General features: G+C 34.6%; 1 protein-coding gene across 4 annotated transcripts; it reads left to right on the top strand.

The window, feature by feature from the left end:
• The first annotated feature begins 10,390 nt into the window (after positions 1-10,390).
• On the top strand, positions 10,391-16,896 carry LOC145558546 (transcription factor GTE4-like). Of its 4 annotated transcripts, none has more exons than XM_081619822.1 (6): positions 10,391-10,771; positions 10,930-12,568; positions 12,660-12,705; positions 12,807-12,923; positions 13,033-13,107; positions 16,531-16,896. In XM_081619822.1, exons 2-5 carry the CDS (start codon positions 10,991-10,993, stop codon positions 13,059-13,061), a joined length of 1,770 nt encoding a protein of 589 aa, XP_081475948.1. In that variant the 5' UTR covers positions 10,391-10,771; positions 10,930-10,990; the 3' UTR covers positions 13,062-13,107; positions 16,531-16,896. The 4 variants fall into 4 exon arrangements, with proteins under 4 accessions (XP_081475948.1, XP_081475950.1, XP_081475949.1 ...); XM_081619824.1 differs by having other exon boundaries at positions 10,394-10,771; positions 11,136-12,568; XM_081619823.1 differs by lacking the exon at positions 10,391-10,771 and having other exon boundaries at positions 10,786-12,568; positions 12,810-12,923.
• Positions 16,897-18,149: the final 1,253 nt, after the last annotated feature.

The following is an 18,149-nucleotide window of genomic DNA, read 5'->3' as shown; positions in this document are numbered from 1 at the left end:
GAAGAGAGAATAGAATTATATGATCATTTATGATTGTTGGTGATTGAAAAAGGGGTGATATGACCTCTATTTATAAGGGAAAAAGTGGGTCGAAGGAATAGAAAAGAATCCAAATTAGAATCGAAATAAAACTCGACGGTCAGCAATTTTTGCGGATTTAGTTTTTATCAAAACTTTTGATCCATAATTCCAAATAGGATATAATATGTCGTTGGAAATATCCTGAAGTCTACTTTCCAAAACAATTGGAATAAGATTAAAATATTTTGTAGAATAAAATATATGGCCGAAATAGTGGGACGGTGTCAGTTTTGGATAGAGTTTCATATTTCTTTCATATCTTTTTCGTTATAAATCGAAATTAATACTATAATATATCATTGGAAAAATAATTTCAAGATCTATCTAACCATATAATATTTGGATAAAATTTATGAGGCACGAAAATAATATCTGATCATATTTGAACGTCTTTCATTTCGAATAGAATTAGGACTTAAAAAAGGAAACTTTTATCCAATTTCAAACTCTTTGATCTTATCTTTTTAAAAAGGATAATTAAGATCTTTTAGAAACTTATAGAAGATTCTAATAAATCCTAATTTGTTTAGGAATATAATAAAGATTAGTGGACCTTCTACATGATCGTTGCACCGTAGGTAAAATCCGGTTTGGGCTCATTTTAGTATTTTGGCCATAAATTCCTCATTATTCATCAGAATTGAGCTTATAATATATCGTTGGAAAGGTCTTTTCAAACCCCATCCAACTACACTATTATTGGACCCATATCATGGACCAAACTAAACTATACTAGACATTTTCCATAAATAGAGTACGAAAAGAAATATTTTCAAAAACAAAAAGAAGTATTTTTTATTAAAAACAGTGGAATTCACGAGACTCTTTCACATTTCACCTCGTTCACCAATTACGTGAAATATATATTCATCACTAGTTTTGGTTTTTGGGAAGACACAATTAGGTGTCTACACTAACTCCATATTGGTCCTAACCATGACTGGATATTCATGGATGAAGGTAATAATCCAACTTAAAAGAGATGGAACCTCCCTTAAATAGGCCTCTACTTTATTCTTCTCATATTCATGTGCGATTTCTTACTAACATACCATCAATATTTTAATCATAAACCTGTTTAATCTATGGTTGTTGAATATTAATGCACAAACAAATCTATTATTGGCGATCACTTGAATTAAAAATCATATTAGCCTAAAATCAAATTATAAATTATCTTATTAAGCATGACTTCAAGTATAAATTCCTTTTAAACGTACAAGATACGGCGTGATCAAGCAATAACATAATATATATCAAGCAACATGATAATATTAATTGACACAACAATCATCATCAACATAATCTCAATAAAGCATAATAATATTAGCAAGATCCTAGGCCTGATACTAACATGATTTATAATAAATCCTAGCATGTCACTAGAAAGATTAAAGCTTTAGCCCTAACATGATACTAGCATGACATAAGAAAATAGGAAGCAACCTAAGCATGATACTTGAAGGCAATAAAAAGATCCTAACATGATAATAGCAATAAAAATAATCTAAGCATGCTTTCTAAAAGTATAGAGTAATAAAATTACTCCCTTTGTACCTTGTATCTCTTTCTATTAAAAGAATATACACGTTAGTAAATTTTAGTAAAATATGAAATCAAACAATTAGTTTAAATAATTTAAATAGGGATTTGGAACCAAACCCTCAGAAATTATCAACCTTTCACGTCTAGGGCGAAGGCAACTTCGAGCTTGGCTATACATTTTTAAGACTCGTGAATATGGTATGATGTTTAAAAAGGGGAAGGTTTAGAAAAAGGGAGAATGTATAAGCTTCTAGGTTAAAAAGAGAGAATAGATGATTGTTGGTGAATTGAATATGGGGAGTAACTCCCCTATTTATAAAGAAAGATTGTCCGGAAACCATAGAAAAGCCTCTGAAATCGACTCAAAGTAAAACTGCTCCTATCGCGATACGAAAAAGCTATCGCGACATGATGGCTCTATCGCGATGCGTTAGACTCCTCGCAGTGCGATGGCGCGGATATGATAAAAAGATATACGGAGTCCTTTTCCCAATATAATTAGGTAATTAGACACTTAGGTAATTATCACAAATTAAAATCAGTTTTATCATTAATACACTTATTTAATTCCAAATTAAATTCATTATCTTTTAAAATAAAAGAAAAGTATAATTATTAATTCTAATTTCTCTAGAACTTAAAAGAACCTTCTAGATTATTCAAAAAGATTAAAGTCAATCTTAATGACTTTAGGAATAATAATTAATAGGCCCTCCACATGATCATTAGGCCATATTTCAAATTCATTTCGAGCCCAATTTAGAATTTTGGCCATAACTTCCTCATTATTCATCGAAATTGGTCTTATATTATATCGTTGGAAAGCTCTTTTCAAGCTCCATTCAACTACACTGTTATTGAACCCATATCATGAACCTAGCTAAATTAAACTGGACATTATCATAAATTGGGTACGAGAAGAAATATTTTTAAACCAAAAAGAAGTATTTTTATAAAAAAATAGGTGCATCATGAGCCTCTTTCACATTTCACCTCATTCGATAATCAATGACGTGAAAGATATTCATTACTAGGTTTGGTTTTTGGGGAGACATAATCAAGTGTCTACACTAAGTGGGTGAAAAAGTTTGGTTTAAAATAAGTTTTGAACAAAGTTTTATGATTTTCGTGCTCAAGTTTCGAGGACGAAACTTCTTTTAAGGGGGTAAATTGTAATACTCCGTATTTTTATTATACTTTTATATATAAATTATTAATTTTATGTATTTTCTTTATGAAAATGATTCATTTCTTAAAAAAAAAAAAAAGAAATTTATTCTTTAAATAAAATGTAAGTGTGTATAAATTAAATGAATCATGAATTGAGGAAACAAAAGTATTTTCAATTTGGTCAATCCTACTTAAATAAGTGGATTAACTTATTGAGAATTTAAAGGCCTAATAAGTTGGCCCAAGTTGAAAATTTGAATGTTTATTTGATTCAATTATATGTATTTGTTAGATATAAATCACTTTGTAGATGTCATATGACTTATTTATGAATCAATTTGATTTCAAAAAAAAAAAGTTGGGCCAAGTGAAAAGTTGAGGGGGAGTAGGAGTTAGTAATCGGAATGTTGTAATTATGATTTTTGTTTTAAAAAGGGGAGTATAAATACCTTAAATTCTCAAGATTTTTCCACTCAAAATTCATAATTGTCAAATTTCACAAAAATTTTCAAAGGTTTCCTCTTTATTTTCTCTCTCCTTTTTCTCCTTATTTTTCTTATCTTTTTCTTCTTCTTTTTCTACTTCCCACGCCACTCTCTCTTTCTTCTTCTCCCCTCACGCTGCCAGCCACCGGCGCCACCACCACCACTGGCGGTAGCAGCAACACCGACGGCCACCATCGCCAGCCGTCTCTCCCCTCCTCTCCTCTTTTGCGGTTTAGTTAAAAAAAAGTTATTTCTCTTCCTAATTAATTATATGGTTTTATTTTTTTAAAATCATGATTTTAATTATGTTTTGGTGTTGATTTTGGTATTCATATAAATTTCAAAATTTTATTTAGTTATAATTTATAAACCCAAGAAATTGAGGATTTGTGTAATTGGTTAAGAAATGATAATTGGTTGTTGTTATTGATTAATTCATGGTCTATACATGTTTTTAATGTGTTTAAATCCCTCAATTTAATGATGGAATTTAATTATACACCGTACTCTTTAACTATTGAGTTAAGGTTTGATTACCCGTAAAAGGGAAAAAGGTTTTAATGATTTAAATATCATTTACTAGTCTAAAAGTGATGTTTTATATTAAATAAGTATGCTAGCTTGGTCATTGGAAAGATAATTTCAAGATCTATCCAACCATATAAGATTGGATAAAGATTGTGAGGCACAAAAATAATATTTGACTGACTTTGAACATCTTTAAATTTGAATAGAATTAGGACTTAAAAAAGGAAAGTTTTATTCAATTTCAAACTCTTGATTTTATCTTTTCAAAAAGGATAATTAAGATCTTTTAGAAACTTATAGAAGCTTCTAATAAAACCTAATTAGTTTAGGAATATGATTAAACCTTTGGACCCTCCACATGATCATTGGGTCGTAGGTAAAATCCGGTATGGGCCCAGTTTAATATTTTGGCCATAACTTCCTCATTATTCATCGGAATTGGGCTTATAATATATCGTTGGAAAGATCTTTTTGAGCCCGATCCAACTACACTATTATTGGACCCTTATCATGGACCAAAACAAATTAGACTGGCTATTTTCATAAATAGAGTGAAAGAAGAAACATTTTTGAAAACAGAAAGAGAGATATTTTAATCAAAACATCCACATCACTAGACCTTTCACACTTTTACTTCGTTCGATAATCAAATGATATGAAAGGTATTCATCACTGGGTTTGGTTTTGGGGAGACACATTTGGGTGTCTACAATAATCCATCATCTTCCCTATTCTGTTCCCACTCCTACTGTCAGCTAATTATGGCAAATCATTCCACACTGCTGGACCAGCCCACTACAGGCCTTGACCAATCAGATCAGGCCGTGGCCCAGACCAGCTCTCCAACTCGGACTCCTCCTTATGCGTCTGGGCCTTCTTCACCTTCTAGCCCATTGTCGTTCTCTCCTACTTCCAGCCCAAACATGAGCAGCCCAAACACAACAACCCGAACACATTCCGCCCCATCTCCTCCTCCTATTCCAAGCCAGCAACCCGGGGTCGTAACTAGAATTCAAAATGGGATTTTTAAACCCAATATAAAATATTCCATGTTGACTAAGGTTGTGAGGTCTTCGTTGCCTCGTAACATGTTTTCGGCTCTTCGTGATCCAAATTGGAAAATGGCCACGGATGATGAATATAATGCTCTTATTAAAAATAAGACGTGGGATTTGGTGCCCTGTCCATCTGATGTGAATGTGATTCGTTCGTGCATTTTTACTCATAAATTCAAATCTAATGATGTGTTTAAGAGGAATAAATCCCGTCTTGTAGGTAATGGAAAGACTCAACAGGTTGGCATTGATTGTGGTGAGACTTTTAGTCCAGTTGTGAAGCCGGCTACTATCTACGTTGTTCTTAATCTTTCTCTTTCGAAGGCATGGCCTATTCATCAGTTGGATGTAAAAAATGCCTTTCTTCATGGTGAGTTTCAAGAGACAGTTTATATGCATCAACCAATGGGATACAGGGACCGTGAACATGCGGATTATGTGTGCCTATTGCGTAAGTCACTATATGGCCTCAAGCAGGCCCCCCGTGCTTGGTATAAGTGCTTTGCTGATTATGTCTTATCTTTGGGTTTCACTAATAGCAGGAGTGATAATTCACTATTTATTTACCGCAAGGGGTCTGATACGGCCTACATTTTATTATATGTTACTAGAGTTATATTGTCCAATTAAAAAGGCCACTCTTGTTTATTGTGACAATGTCAGTGCTATTTATTTATCGGGTAATCCAGGGCAACACCAGCGTACAAAACATATTGAAATGGATATCAATTTTGTTCAGGAAAAGGTAGCAAGTGGTGAAGTTTGTGTGCTTCATGTTCCATTTCCATCCTGTCATCAGATCGCGGACATCTTTAAAAAGGGCTTCCCCTAGCTTCATGAATGAAATATGGCCATGGGCCGTACCGGCATGTAGGCGGCACGGGTGCGACACGATTCTGGCCCAGCCCGGCACGGCACGGCGGCCCACTTGTGGGCCGTGGGCCATGTCGTGGACATAAAAATGAAATTTTGGCACGGTAGGCGGCACGGTTGCCGACCCATGGGTCGGCACGCCGGCACGACCTGCCACGACACGCGACATTATTATTTTTTGCTAAATTAATAAAATCATTTATATAAACTTAAACATAATTTATTAATATAATCTTAATTAAATTAAGGTTGTTTAAAAATATATATATTAACATTAACATAAGCAATTAATAATATTATTAATATAAACTTAAGTTGTTAAAAAAAATTACATATATATTAAAAAAAATTGGTTGGCCCGCGGCCTGACACGGCCCGCCAAGCACGTGGGTCGTGCTGTGGGATGGGCTGGGGTGGGCTGGGGTGTGACACAGCCCACCGGAAATAATCTGGCACAACACAGCTCGGCACGTCTCCCACCCCTGCACGCCTAGGCACGGCCCGACATGGCACGATGCCCATGTTTACAGTGTCTGCGTCTGTAAGCCTCTCGTTTCGACTGCGGGGGTGTGTTAAATATATAAATATTTTGTATATAATATTCTCTAGTCAAAGGATATATTTAGTTCCTAAATATACTCCTCTAGTTACGCCTAAGATGAGGCTTGTACATTGTATATATTCTGACTTGGTTAATGATAGAACTGAAGGAAAATATTTCCCACATCTTATAGTAATGTATAGTTTTAGAGAGATGGGGTGGGAGAGAGAGAGAGAAAGAGAGAGGAAGGAGAAGGAGGGGAAGATAGAGAGAAGGGGGGTTGGGAGAGAGATATGCGTCGGGAGAGTGGGATCCGGAAAAGAGAAGAGTCGGGAAAGAGAAAGAGGGCTAGGAGATAGGGATTTAAAAAGTGAGAAAGGGCAAGTTGAAACGGGGAGAAGGCAAGCCAGGAGTAGAGAGGGCATACTTGGAAATAAGAAGGGTTAAGGCTCAGTAGAGAGAGAATGAGATAGGACCAATAAAGAGGACGAAGAATATAAAGAGAGAAAGAAAGTCTTGGAGTGGGATAAAGAAAGGAAGAAAGAGAGAGAAAAAGGGCCAAAAGAAAGAGTAGATAAATAAAGAGATAGGTTGGGGCCGGGGAAATAGATAGATAGAGTAATATAGAGAAAATGGGTAGGGAGATAGAGAAGGGCCAAGAGAGAATGAGAGAGAGGGAAACCGAAAGAAAGAAGGAAATAGAGAGAAGCGAGTGGCTGAGGGCCGAGGAGAGAAAAAGAGAAGAGGAAGGGCCGAGGGGAGAGGGAGTAAGAGAAACCTATAATTTTTAACGTCTTGTAGAGGATGAAAGCGGGACAAGAAGGAATAGGAAAGAAAGAAAAAGAGTGAGAAATAGAGTTTGGGCCAATAAAGAAAGGAATGAGTATTGACCTATAATTTTTGAAGCCATTTTTTTTGAAAAAATAAAAAAAGGAGGGAGCATGGAGACAAATTCAAGGAGAGAGGGGTTTAAAAGAAAAGGTAAGAAGCGCTTCAAGAGACTATTATTCTTAGTGTTTAATTGTGAAAGAGAGTTAAAAGCTACAGATTGAGGAGGGAAATGAAGACAAATTAGGAATGTGACACGAAGAAAGAAAAATGGCGAAGAGCTTCAAGATAGGAGAAAGAGATGATGAACTCTTTATAGGACCATTGTTACTATATATGTAATCAATGAATTGATTAATATAAATAATACTTTTTGAAAATATATTAGATTAACAATATAAGTCAAATGTTAAGGAAGATTAACTTTGTAAATTTAGCTAGATCATTAGATAAAGAAACTTGTGTTTTATACACTATCCAATTAATGCAGCAAGCCAACAACTTTTAATATTCCTGACAGATTTTATATTACGTTTCAATTTTTATCAGGATACCATTTTTAGTGAGATCAAGTTAAATCTGATTAAATTACGACTAAGCCAATGTCAGATACTATCAAAATTCTAATGCAAATTCATAAAAACTATTTTAATTCGTTTAAAGCAAAGTTCTTAAATTCGATTCTAATTCATAATAACTATTTTTGACACCAACGCGTTTAACAACCCATTAAATTTCGAATAAACAATACACAATGACTTCTACCACTTTTGAAATCGTAAGTATTTTTTGAAATTATTTTGCTCATCAATACACACATATATTACATTAATTCATTAACAAAACACTCTATTCCATCAAATTTCATATTTGTTCAACACTAACAGATATACTTAACTTCGTTACCAAAACAACATTTGAACTAATCTACACATACAACAACTAGTTACACAATAATCACCGAGCATCAATCACTACGCGCGGGCCAACAAGTTACATTTCACTGGCACTTATTTGAAAAAGTAATTATTATACTTAAATACTTCTAATAAATAGTCTCTACTAACTTTTAAATAACAAAGGTAAGTAGGTAACTATATTTATTTTAATAATTATGCAACTATACATGATTTTAATTAATTGAACTTTTCAATTTTAACTAGTTTTAGGCCCGGGCGATGCATCGGGTCATTTTTTTATATATAAAAAATTATAATAAATTAAAGTGAAATATATTGGTGGTTTTTAAATTTAATAAAATATTATTAAATTTTTCAAAATTCAGTATGAAATATGCAATAACCTAACTTTTATAATTCATATTAGTTTGTTATAGGAATCTTTATCTACCATCATAAATTTCTTCAAAGTAAACACATGTTGTGGTTTTAAAATTGCTATATATTTTTATGTTACATATTTTAACGCGTAATACATATAACCTATATGAATTATGGATGAATAAACGAAAGAATGAGGTTATATATATATATATATATATATATATATATATATATATATATATATATATATATATATATATATATATATATATATATAAGTTGAATTAAAAATTTAGAATTTATGAACATAAATTATTTGTGAGGAAACATTGATGATCGATTTTAATATGACATGAGTCACATGACCCCACATCATTTATCAAGTCATAACGACACGTTGCAAGAATCATGACACATGACATGATTACAATTCTTACCATGGATTTTAATATATATATATAGATCAGAGTGATATAATAGCTAAAAAGTTCCTCAGACATTCATGTATTTGATTCAAAACAACTAAACCTTAAAGTTACCTTTAACAAGAGATGAATCTTCATTGAGATGTACTTTGATCTCATACGACTTTGTATTGAGATGTAATTCAATTCGAATAGTGTTTTCCTTATTTCTTTTTATAAATTTTTATAAAATAGAAGATTACATACCTGAATATATGTTTTGCTGCATTGTACTGTTGTCGATTTCGCAATTTTGGTCAATATATTGCCACATTGCTTGCAATTTAGGGTTTGTTGCATTGTATTGTTGTCACAAGGGCGGGGGTGAGAATCGATCCCAGGATCTCCAGGAATCGGGAGGGAAGCTCTAACCACTTGAGCTATCCATCACTCTCATGGAATCCATTATTGATTAGAGAGAAATCATAATGAAGGTGGTGTTTTGCATGCAGCATTGTAAAATCAGCAGTATCGATATGCTTCGCATGTGTGAAGTGTTGTTTTACATTAAGGTTAATGCAATCCGGTTGTGTGCAAGCATTTTTATTGGTAAAAATATATGATTAAGACATTGATGTAAGGAAATTCATTGTTACTCATTAAGCTGTTTTGTAAGTCTTCGAATATGAATATGCATAGTAAAATTTGTAAACTAGTAACTCAATATATAGTGGCCAAAAAATGGAACTCAATCTCAACAAATTTTTATAAACTTGAGATTAAATATCATTTACAAATTATAATGTAAACCAAATTATACAAATGATGTTAGGGTTGTCAAACGTGTCGTGTTGTGTCGAGTTCGTGTTCGTGTCGATGTTAAACGTGTTAAAAACCCTTTACCCAAACCTAACCTGTTTATTAAACAGGTTGACCCTTGACCCAAACCTAACCCGCTTATTAAATAGGTTACGCGAGTAACCTTTTACCCACATAGTATGTAATAAACTAATTAATATTTGATTCAAAAATAAAAAAGACAAACATCATTAATTTATCAAAGATATTACAATAGTTTAAAGTTAGTAATTTTAGCAAAAGATACCACAAGGATTTAAAGCTAGTAGGTTTAACAATACAACCACACGTTTAACAATACAACCACACATAAGAATTATCTCAAATTAACCACCAAATTTAATTTTAAATTATAAAAGATGAAAATTATAATTACCAAAATGTATAATGGTGTTAAGGTAATTACAAAATTACATGTTTTGAATTAAAAATTCAGTTTTTTTAATACTTAATTAATAGATTAAGCGTGTCGAGTTCGGGTTGGCGAGTTGTCGTTCAACCCATTTATATAATAGGGTTATGCGTGTCGGTTTTGGGTTGAAAATTTCAATCCAAACCTAACCCGTTTAATTTTATGTCGACCAAATTATGTAAACGGGTCGGAAATTATTGACCCAAACCCACTTATTTTGTGTCGGGTTATTGTGTCGTGTCAAGCTTTTGACCGCCTAAATGATGTGCCATAAACACAGATCCATGAAAAACCAAAATCATGGGGTCATAATCTACCTTACTTACTCCAAAATCCATGCTCAATGCTCAAATTAAGACCAGAAAAGACCTCATCATTTGTCTTAGTGCTCCTAAAAAGAAAACACAATAGCATAAATATTCATTCCAACTTTCAACGCGCTACTACAACAGTAAAAGAACGCGCTAGTGAAATTGCAACGCAAGCATCAAAGCTCTCACTTATTACTGGCTAGTAGCTATCACGTGCTGTACACGTGCGTATGAAATTATCCCCCTAATTTGCACGTTGTTTTCACGCGCCATCCCTTCTTACATGGTCAACTCACCAACTAACTTTGCTGTACTCCACCGTTCTGCTCAGCTCGACGGCAAGAGAGAGAAAGAGATAGAGATAGAGAGAGATCTATGAGATTTGTTGCATTTTGAGGTATGATTTCACTAAAACCCCTTACTTTTGTTGTTTTGAAACTTGGGATTATCGTTTTTTTTTTGTGAATTTTACTGTTTAAGTTTGTTGAAAATGTTGATTTAGTTGATTTAGGGTTTCATGTTATGTTGTGTTTTTGATTTTATGCTGTGTTTTAGAGTGCTGAGATTGAAGATGGTTTGAAATTGGGGTTTTTTTTAGGGGGGTTTTGGTGGGGTTATGGCAACTGGGATTGTTGGGGGTGAAGGTGGTAATTCTAAGGATAGGAAAAAGTTGGGTGATAGTAAAGTTTACAGTAGGAAATCTTTCAAAGGGCTTAAAACCAACTTAGCTGAAGAAAATTCTCGAAATTTGCCTTCCCAAGAGTTGAATTCTGGGAAGGAGCTTGGTTTTAACAGGTTTGCTGCTTGGTCGTCGAATAATCGAGTGGGTCGAGGTGGTGGTGCTGGTGGTGGTGGTGGTTACACAGGTCATCGCGATATGTTGGGGAATGGAATTAGTGGGACGGGGTTTTCCCGGGTTGAGGATCGGGTTTCGATTAGTTTGATGTGTAAGACGAAGAAGGAGAGGCGTGAATTGAGGAGGAAACTTGAGGGTGAGCTTAATCTAGTTAGGAGTTTGGTGAAGAAGCTCGAACGTAATGGTAGTGGTTTGAGGTCTATGGTGGATGATGGTAATAATGGTGTGGGGAAGTTGAAAAGAGTTCATTCTGAGGTTGGTTCGGTGGGGTGGCATGAGGGTAGGCCGATTGATCAGCTGAGTGTTACTGTGCCGGAACATAGTCAAGGTGCCAGTGAGAATGTGGAGAAGGAGAAGAGGACCCCTAAGGCGAATCAGTTTTATCAGAGTTCAGATTTCATACTGGGTAAGGACAAGATCACACCATCAGAACAGAACAAGAAATCGAAAGGCATGGGGAAGAAGAACGGGGAGTCTGGATCTGGAGTTGGGATGAGCAGCTCTCTGAGTAAGGTATTTAAGAGTTGTAGTGTATTGCTGGATAAGTTAATGAAGCACAAGCATGGATGGGTCTTTAATACTCCTGTTGATGTGAAGGGCCTTGGTTTGCATGATTATTTCACTATAATTAAGCATCCAATGGACTTGGGTACTGTGAAATCTAGGCTAAATACCAACTGGTACAAATCTCCTAAGGAATTTGCCGAGGATGTTAGACTTACCTTTAATAATGCAATGACTTATAATCCGAAAGGGCATGATGTCTATATAATGGCAGATATAATATCAAAAATGTTTGAAGAAAAGTGGAGTAGTGTAGAGGCAGAATATATGCGGGAGTTGAGACCTTCTATGGACTATGAAGCCAGTCTTTTAACTCCAACGTCAAGAAAGGCTCCACAGGCTCCACCATCCTTGCCGCCTGCAGCTGATATGACCAGGACACTGGATAAATCAGAATCTATGACAAAGTCTGCTGGTGCTAAACCCAAAAACCCTAATCTTACGCCAACAGGCAGGATTCCTGTTCCAAAGAAGCCAAAGGCAAAAGATCCCAATAAGCGAGACATGACATATGTGGAGAAGCAGAAGCTTAGCACTGACCTTCAGAACTTACCTTCAGAGAAGCTTGACAATGTTGTCCAGATTATTAGGAAGAGGAACCCTTCACTCTGTCAAAATGACGATGAGATTGAGGTGGACATTGATAGTGTTGACACTGAGACTCTTTGGGAGCTGGACAGGTTTGTGATGAACTACAAAAAGAATCTGACCAAAATCAAGAAAATGGCTGAAGTGGCCCATGTTGAAGGGGACGCTGCACCAACTATAGAAAAGGTGAGAAAGAAACCCTCTTCGCTTGTTAGTTATAAAGTAGATTCTAGCTTGCTGGTTTTCCTGATTTTATTTATTTCATCTCTCCATGCAGAATGAAGCTCCATCCATCTTGGAAAACCCAAAAGAAAATAAAGCTGGTATACTTTTTCTGGATATCTGGACTTATTTATAAGGTTTATACTTGTTATTAAATTCTTTCAACTTTTGAATATGACAACTTTATTTCAAATGTATGAAGCAGAAGAAAAGAATGACCTTTTGTTGCCTCCTGTTCAACATGAAAAGCAAGCTGGCAACGCCAGCAGATCAAATAGTTCAAGAAGCTCAAGCAGTGACTCTGGATCCTCTTCCAGTGGTACTTTTTTTTTAATTTGTATTTTTTTTAAGTTATGGTTTTGGGCTTATGGTTTCAAGTTTATATACAACCAATTTCCTTTCCTTAACAACTTTGCAAATTAATGCAGAATCTGATAGTGATACTTCCTCAACCTAAGGGTCAGAAAACAAGCATTATCTTGGGATTTCAACTTCCTTTTTAGGTAAAAATTTGATTGGATTATCTTATGACATTCTATGTTTATTTCTTCTCATATACGAATATATTCCTGATTTTTGGTTCATGGATTGTTTTCGGTATAAGTGATTTAGTAGGTACTGATCTTCCTAGAAAGGCAACATGCTGCAGGTAATTAATTAGGCCCTGTTCTCTTCACCTTTAAAAAATAATATTAAATAAAATTAATTTCAGTTCAGTAAAAATAAGTTCAGTTCAGTAAAATTAATTTCAGTTCAGTAAAAATAATTTCAGTTCAGTAAAAATAAGTTCAGTTCAGTAAAATACAGTTTTCTTAAAGAAGAATTGTAATAGAAAATCAGTTAAAATAATTTTTGTTCAGTAAAAATAATTTAAGTTCAGTAAAAATAATTTCAGTTCAATAAAATTAAGTTCAGTTCAGTAAAAATAAGTTCAGTTCAGCAAAATTAAGGTGAATCAAACAGGGCCTTAAAGTGAATAAATGTAATATTCCTCTCATCCGTTTTATGCATCATGTTTTAAACATCATTTATTATGATGTCTCTTATGACATTTACTTCACGTAATCCCTTTTTATACATTTTGCATTTCGAATGCTCTGGCAGATTATTAGTAAGACAAGTATTTGATACCCCCCCCCCCCAAAAAAAAAAAAAAAAAAAAAAAACCTTTTTACTTAAAATAGAGGACAAAGACATCATTATTATAATCATTTACTTCATTCCAGGTGCTATACATTATTAGCCCACTGTAGTCTATGATTGAACATGAAAACTACTTGCTGGGTGTAAGATACCATATTTGTGTATAATTTGAACTTTAAAGGACCCCATATTCAAATATACAATATACTAAAATTAAATTAATTAATGCCTAGGTTTTAGATTGACCTTATTCTTTGCCGATCATACTTGTGACATAATATGATCTGAAATATGGGCTCAACTTAGAAAAGTAATAGTGTGCATTTACTATGATGGTATCAAGTACCAAATCAAGATAAAATTCATGCAGTCCTCAACCTGCCTTTTAAAGACTTTGAGAAAAAAGCTTACAGGTTCATTAGAAAGATTGGATTGATTTACATCATATCTTGGGTTTATATATAAATATATCAGAAAATTGATGCTCCTGCTCAAAAGTACATAAAAAGAAGTTTAGGTTCTTTTACCGCACCAGAGAGGACTACCAGAGGCCAGCCAATGGTGTGTATAGAGAAACGCATAAGCAAGTGTCTTTGTTGACAGTCGATGAGGAAGTTGTCTAGTACGAAATTTGGAGGAATGGGGAAGACTAGTCATGTATAGCTGTTGTTTTAGAGTAAATCTCTCGTCTTTTTCTTTAACTGTAGTTCTTTGTATCTTTAGGTTAAAGATAAGTGGGTTACTCTTTCTGTTCCTCAGTAAAGATACCATTTATCCTCAAAGGTTTAGGTGAAGAATTTTAATGTGGCATTTGGCAATATATTAGTTTTTATTTAGGGAAAACAAGAGAATGTATAGTAAAGGGGGAAGGGATGTGCCAGATTTTCTTGTACCAGTTTGTGTGTCATGGTTGAAAAAAAAAAAATGTTGTTAGAATCAAATTTACTGATGAGCAAGTAGAATTGTGGTGTGTTAAATTTTCTTCTTTTTTTTTTTTTTTCCAAACTGATACCAGATAGTCGGCAAAATTCGCTATGGTAATTGATTTTTGTGGGGGCAGGTCTTCACCCTTTTACTCCCTCTCTCTCCCCATCCTCTTCTTTTCTGTTGGGTTGAGGTGTTTGAGGGTGCTATGTAGGTACTCCAGATGTTTAAGCTTGTTGCTTCTTTTCTTTATCTTTCTGCAAACGAGTATGTTGTGTGTGCTTTCTGGCTAGAAGTTGGTTGAAGCTTAAAATAAGCTGCAGAGATATGGAACTCTTTATATAAAGCAGTAAATTTGTAAAATCGTGAAATATTTGGGAATGGTACATGAAAGATGAAACTGGTTCATCCAGATTTGAAATATTGTAAGAATTGTGGTGTACAGATGTTACAATGAGCGAGTATGTTGCTCTTAATAGGCATACCAATGTGGCTTGATACTGAGTGTTCATTAACCTAACAAAGCACTTTAGTAATTAGTATATATATAGCACCATGTTTCATTTGGCAAGGTTAAAGAATATGATTTGTTGGGTGGGGGTGAAAGAAATGAGTTGGTAAAATTTTATGTATTGGTGGTTTAGTATAAGGTGCTACATAGCTGTAAGTATACTTCCTTTGATTTCTCTTATTAGTTGAATATATCCTGTATCCCCCGACCCCCCTTCAGGTTCTTCTGCAAATAGTTCTACTAATGGTGCTTAATGGAACTGATGATGATAACTTCAGAGTAGTTTGAACTTCAGATAGTGCTTTGTGAATGAATAACATTGTGCATAAGAAAATATTGTGTTACACTACACACTGCGGGTTGCTAATTAAATTCTTGCCTCTTTTTTCTGACAACAGGGGCTTTCCTACTATTCTAGGGTCTATATGAGATTTTTTTTTTTTTTTTTGCCCTGAATGAAATTGTATGTGAATTTTCTAATAATTTTTTTTTGTATTATTCATGAAGATGGTAACAATTGTCCTCGGAGGTGAGTAGTTTTGGGAAGTCACAAACAGTACCCTCAGCATGTGACGCTTGAGGGGGAGGGGGGGAGGGAATAACAGGATGAGTTATTTTGTTTGAATGGCTGGGGCACATCATGAGCCTAGTTCTCATAATTGAGTAATTTGTCTTACAAAGTGCTTATTGTGTAGAAGACATTGAAAAGAGGTTTGGACTGAGCCTAGTTCTCAAAGTTAAGTACGTCCCTCATACAAAGTGTGTATTGTGTAGAAGACATTAATAAAGAGGTGTGGACCTGCTTGTTGCTGAAATTAATTTTTATTTGAAGACGTGATCTCTTGATAACTTCCGGCTTAACTGAAATTCTTTTATGTAGTTTCTTTTAGTTTCAAGAATATTGAGTCAGCTTTCTATCTCAGACTTTATGGTAAAATTGGATTAGCAAATCAATGCAAATTTCAAGATAATTTCTTCAGTTATTGCAGATTTGCAGTGCCAAAGAATTTGTTGAATTTTGTTTAGGTAGTTCTTATGCTATCTATTAATTGTGTTCTGCATGTCTCTAACAGTTATCATAATTGTAGTATAGTAATCATGTCAACCAAGTTTTATCATGGATTCGATTTCCTTTGCTTTTAAAATAGCTAGTAAAAAAAAAAAAAAAAAAAAAAAAAAAAAAAACTACACATGGTGGTTGTCATACCTTGTTCACGTTTTATATTAAGGATTGCTAGAGTAATCCCTGTTTTGTTTCGATATCAGAAATTTGATGAATTATGATGTAAGCTACTGGTGTTCTGAAGCTATTTACTGGTGTTCTGATATATACTCTGCAATGTTGCAGTTTACATTAAGGATCGAGGAGGGTGCTTTGTGGATGTACAGTGGTTCTGACTATTCTTGGGGCTCTCTGCTGCTGTAGCACATGTTGCATGGAGTACCAGAGTCTGATGTGCAAGAAAGTGGAAAGCCTTGTCCTTGCTAGGTTGTAAAATGTGATTGTAAGAATGTTTAGTTAGGTAATTAGTGGTATAGCTTTTGCTGCTTTGTCTATATTGCTAACTGTGTGATCCCTTCTAGATTCAGGCAAGTTAGAAATATTTATCTGCTAGGGAATTTGATGTAAGCTAACCGAAGAATGTAATCTTCATGGTATGGTAGTAGTACTATTATTTTCCTCCTGATCTAATTAAATCTGTTAGTTTGCTGCTGTGGGAGTCTAGAATTTTTTGCTGTATCAGATATTCAGATGAGTATGCACTAATGATCTCTTATATGGAGTCTATATCTATGCAAATAAAAGGAAAGCGGAGGAGGGAGGGGCAATGAATTCCCTTGTTTGTAAACAAAGAATATGAGAATAAATATTTGCTTTGTGGTAATTTCTGTTTCTGTTTTGCCAATACTTAAATGGTACTAGCTTCTTATTTTGCTTGAATTGTTAATTGATACTTCGTATAATTTATCAATTAACAATTCTAAATCTCTTAACAATATGTGATACCAAACACTGAAATTTTGTAATTTTAAAATAAATAATTTTGTAATTTAAGTTTTTTTCCTCTTGATCCTAGTAATGGAATATATGACTTTCAACTAACTAAGCTCTCATAATTTTGAAATTAAAATTTGAATTAGAGCAAGGACAACAATGTTCTCATTCTCATCCTCTAATGTACTCTCTTTCTTATTTTTTTGACCTCATTTTCTTTTTCATATACTCTACTTTTTACTTTTTACTTTCTCTAATCTCAATCCTCTTACTTCCTTTAATTCCTCCCACGTCAATAAAGGATCCTCTTTGAATCCTCTTAATGCAGATGGAGTGTGATGTGTCTATTTATGATTGATCGCATATTGCTGAGTATAATTATCAACATATTTGAGTGAGTGCCCACACATCACGCAATAGGGGAAGCCCAAATGTGGCTCCTGAGCCATGGAGTGTACACCCTCTTTTTATAGAGGAGGGTGCTTCATTGAAAATTTCACCATACACCCGGGTGTTCCATGAGCATGGTACACTCGGTCATAATACAAGGTTATTAAAAATTGTGAAAAGAACATTGCATACAAATTAAAGTACATCCACCAAAAAACTTAAAAATAAAAAATCCCTAGCCACCGAAACCACCAAACAGCCACCTTCCCCCCTCCCCTTGTCGGCGCCCAAACGTTCCCCTGACGCCGGCAAACCCCTAGACCATCACCACCAACACCACCGTAACCCCCAAACCCGGCAACGCCCCATACCACCACCACGACACCACCCTAACCCCCAAACCCAGACCACCACCACCCAAAGCCCTATACCAAGAACACCACCACCCACAAACCCACTGAAACCCATGAACCCAGACCACCACCCACCAAAACCACCAAACCCAGATCGGTCAGAATGGGGCTGACATCGGGTTTTCGAGGGGAAGGGGCTGGGATCGGGTTTTCAAGGGGAGGGGGCTG

This window comes from Chenopodium album, chromosome 9 (genome assembly GCF_948465745.1).
Source record: "Chenopodium album chromosome 9, dcCheAlbu1.1, whole genome shotgun sequence".
NCBI lineage: Eukaryota > Viridiplantae > Streptophyta > Magnoliopsida > Caryophyllales > Amaranthaceae > Chenopodium > Chenopodium album.
The sequence above is the reverse complement of the archived record's forward strand: the minus strand, read 5'-3'. Positions and strand labels throughout refer to the sequence as shown.

Excerpts from the sequence above, each read along its gene's own strand:
- LOC145558546 (XM_081619822.1), top strand. The coding sequence starts at position 10,991 with ATGGCAACTGGGATTGTTGGGGGTGAAGGTGGTAATTCTAAGGATAGG. Across the intron at positions 12,706-12,806 it reads CCCAAAAGAAAATAAAGCTG|CAGAAGAAAAGAATGACCTT; the intron begins GTATACTTTTTC and ends AAATGTATGAAG. Across the intron at positions 12,924-13,032 it reads CTCTGGATCCTCTTCCAGTG|AATCTGATAGTGATACTTCC; the intron begins GTACTTTTTTTT and ends AAATTAATGCAG.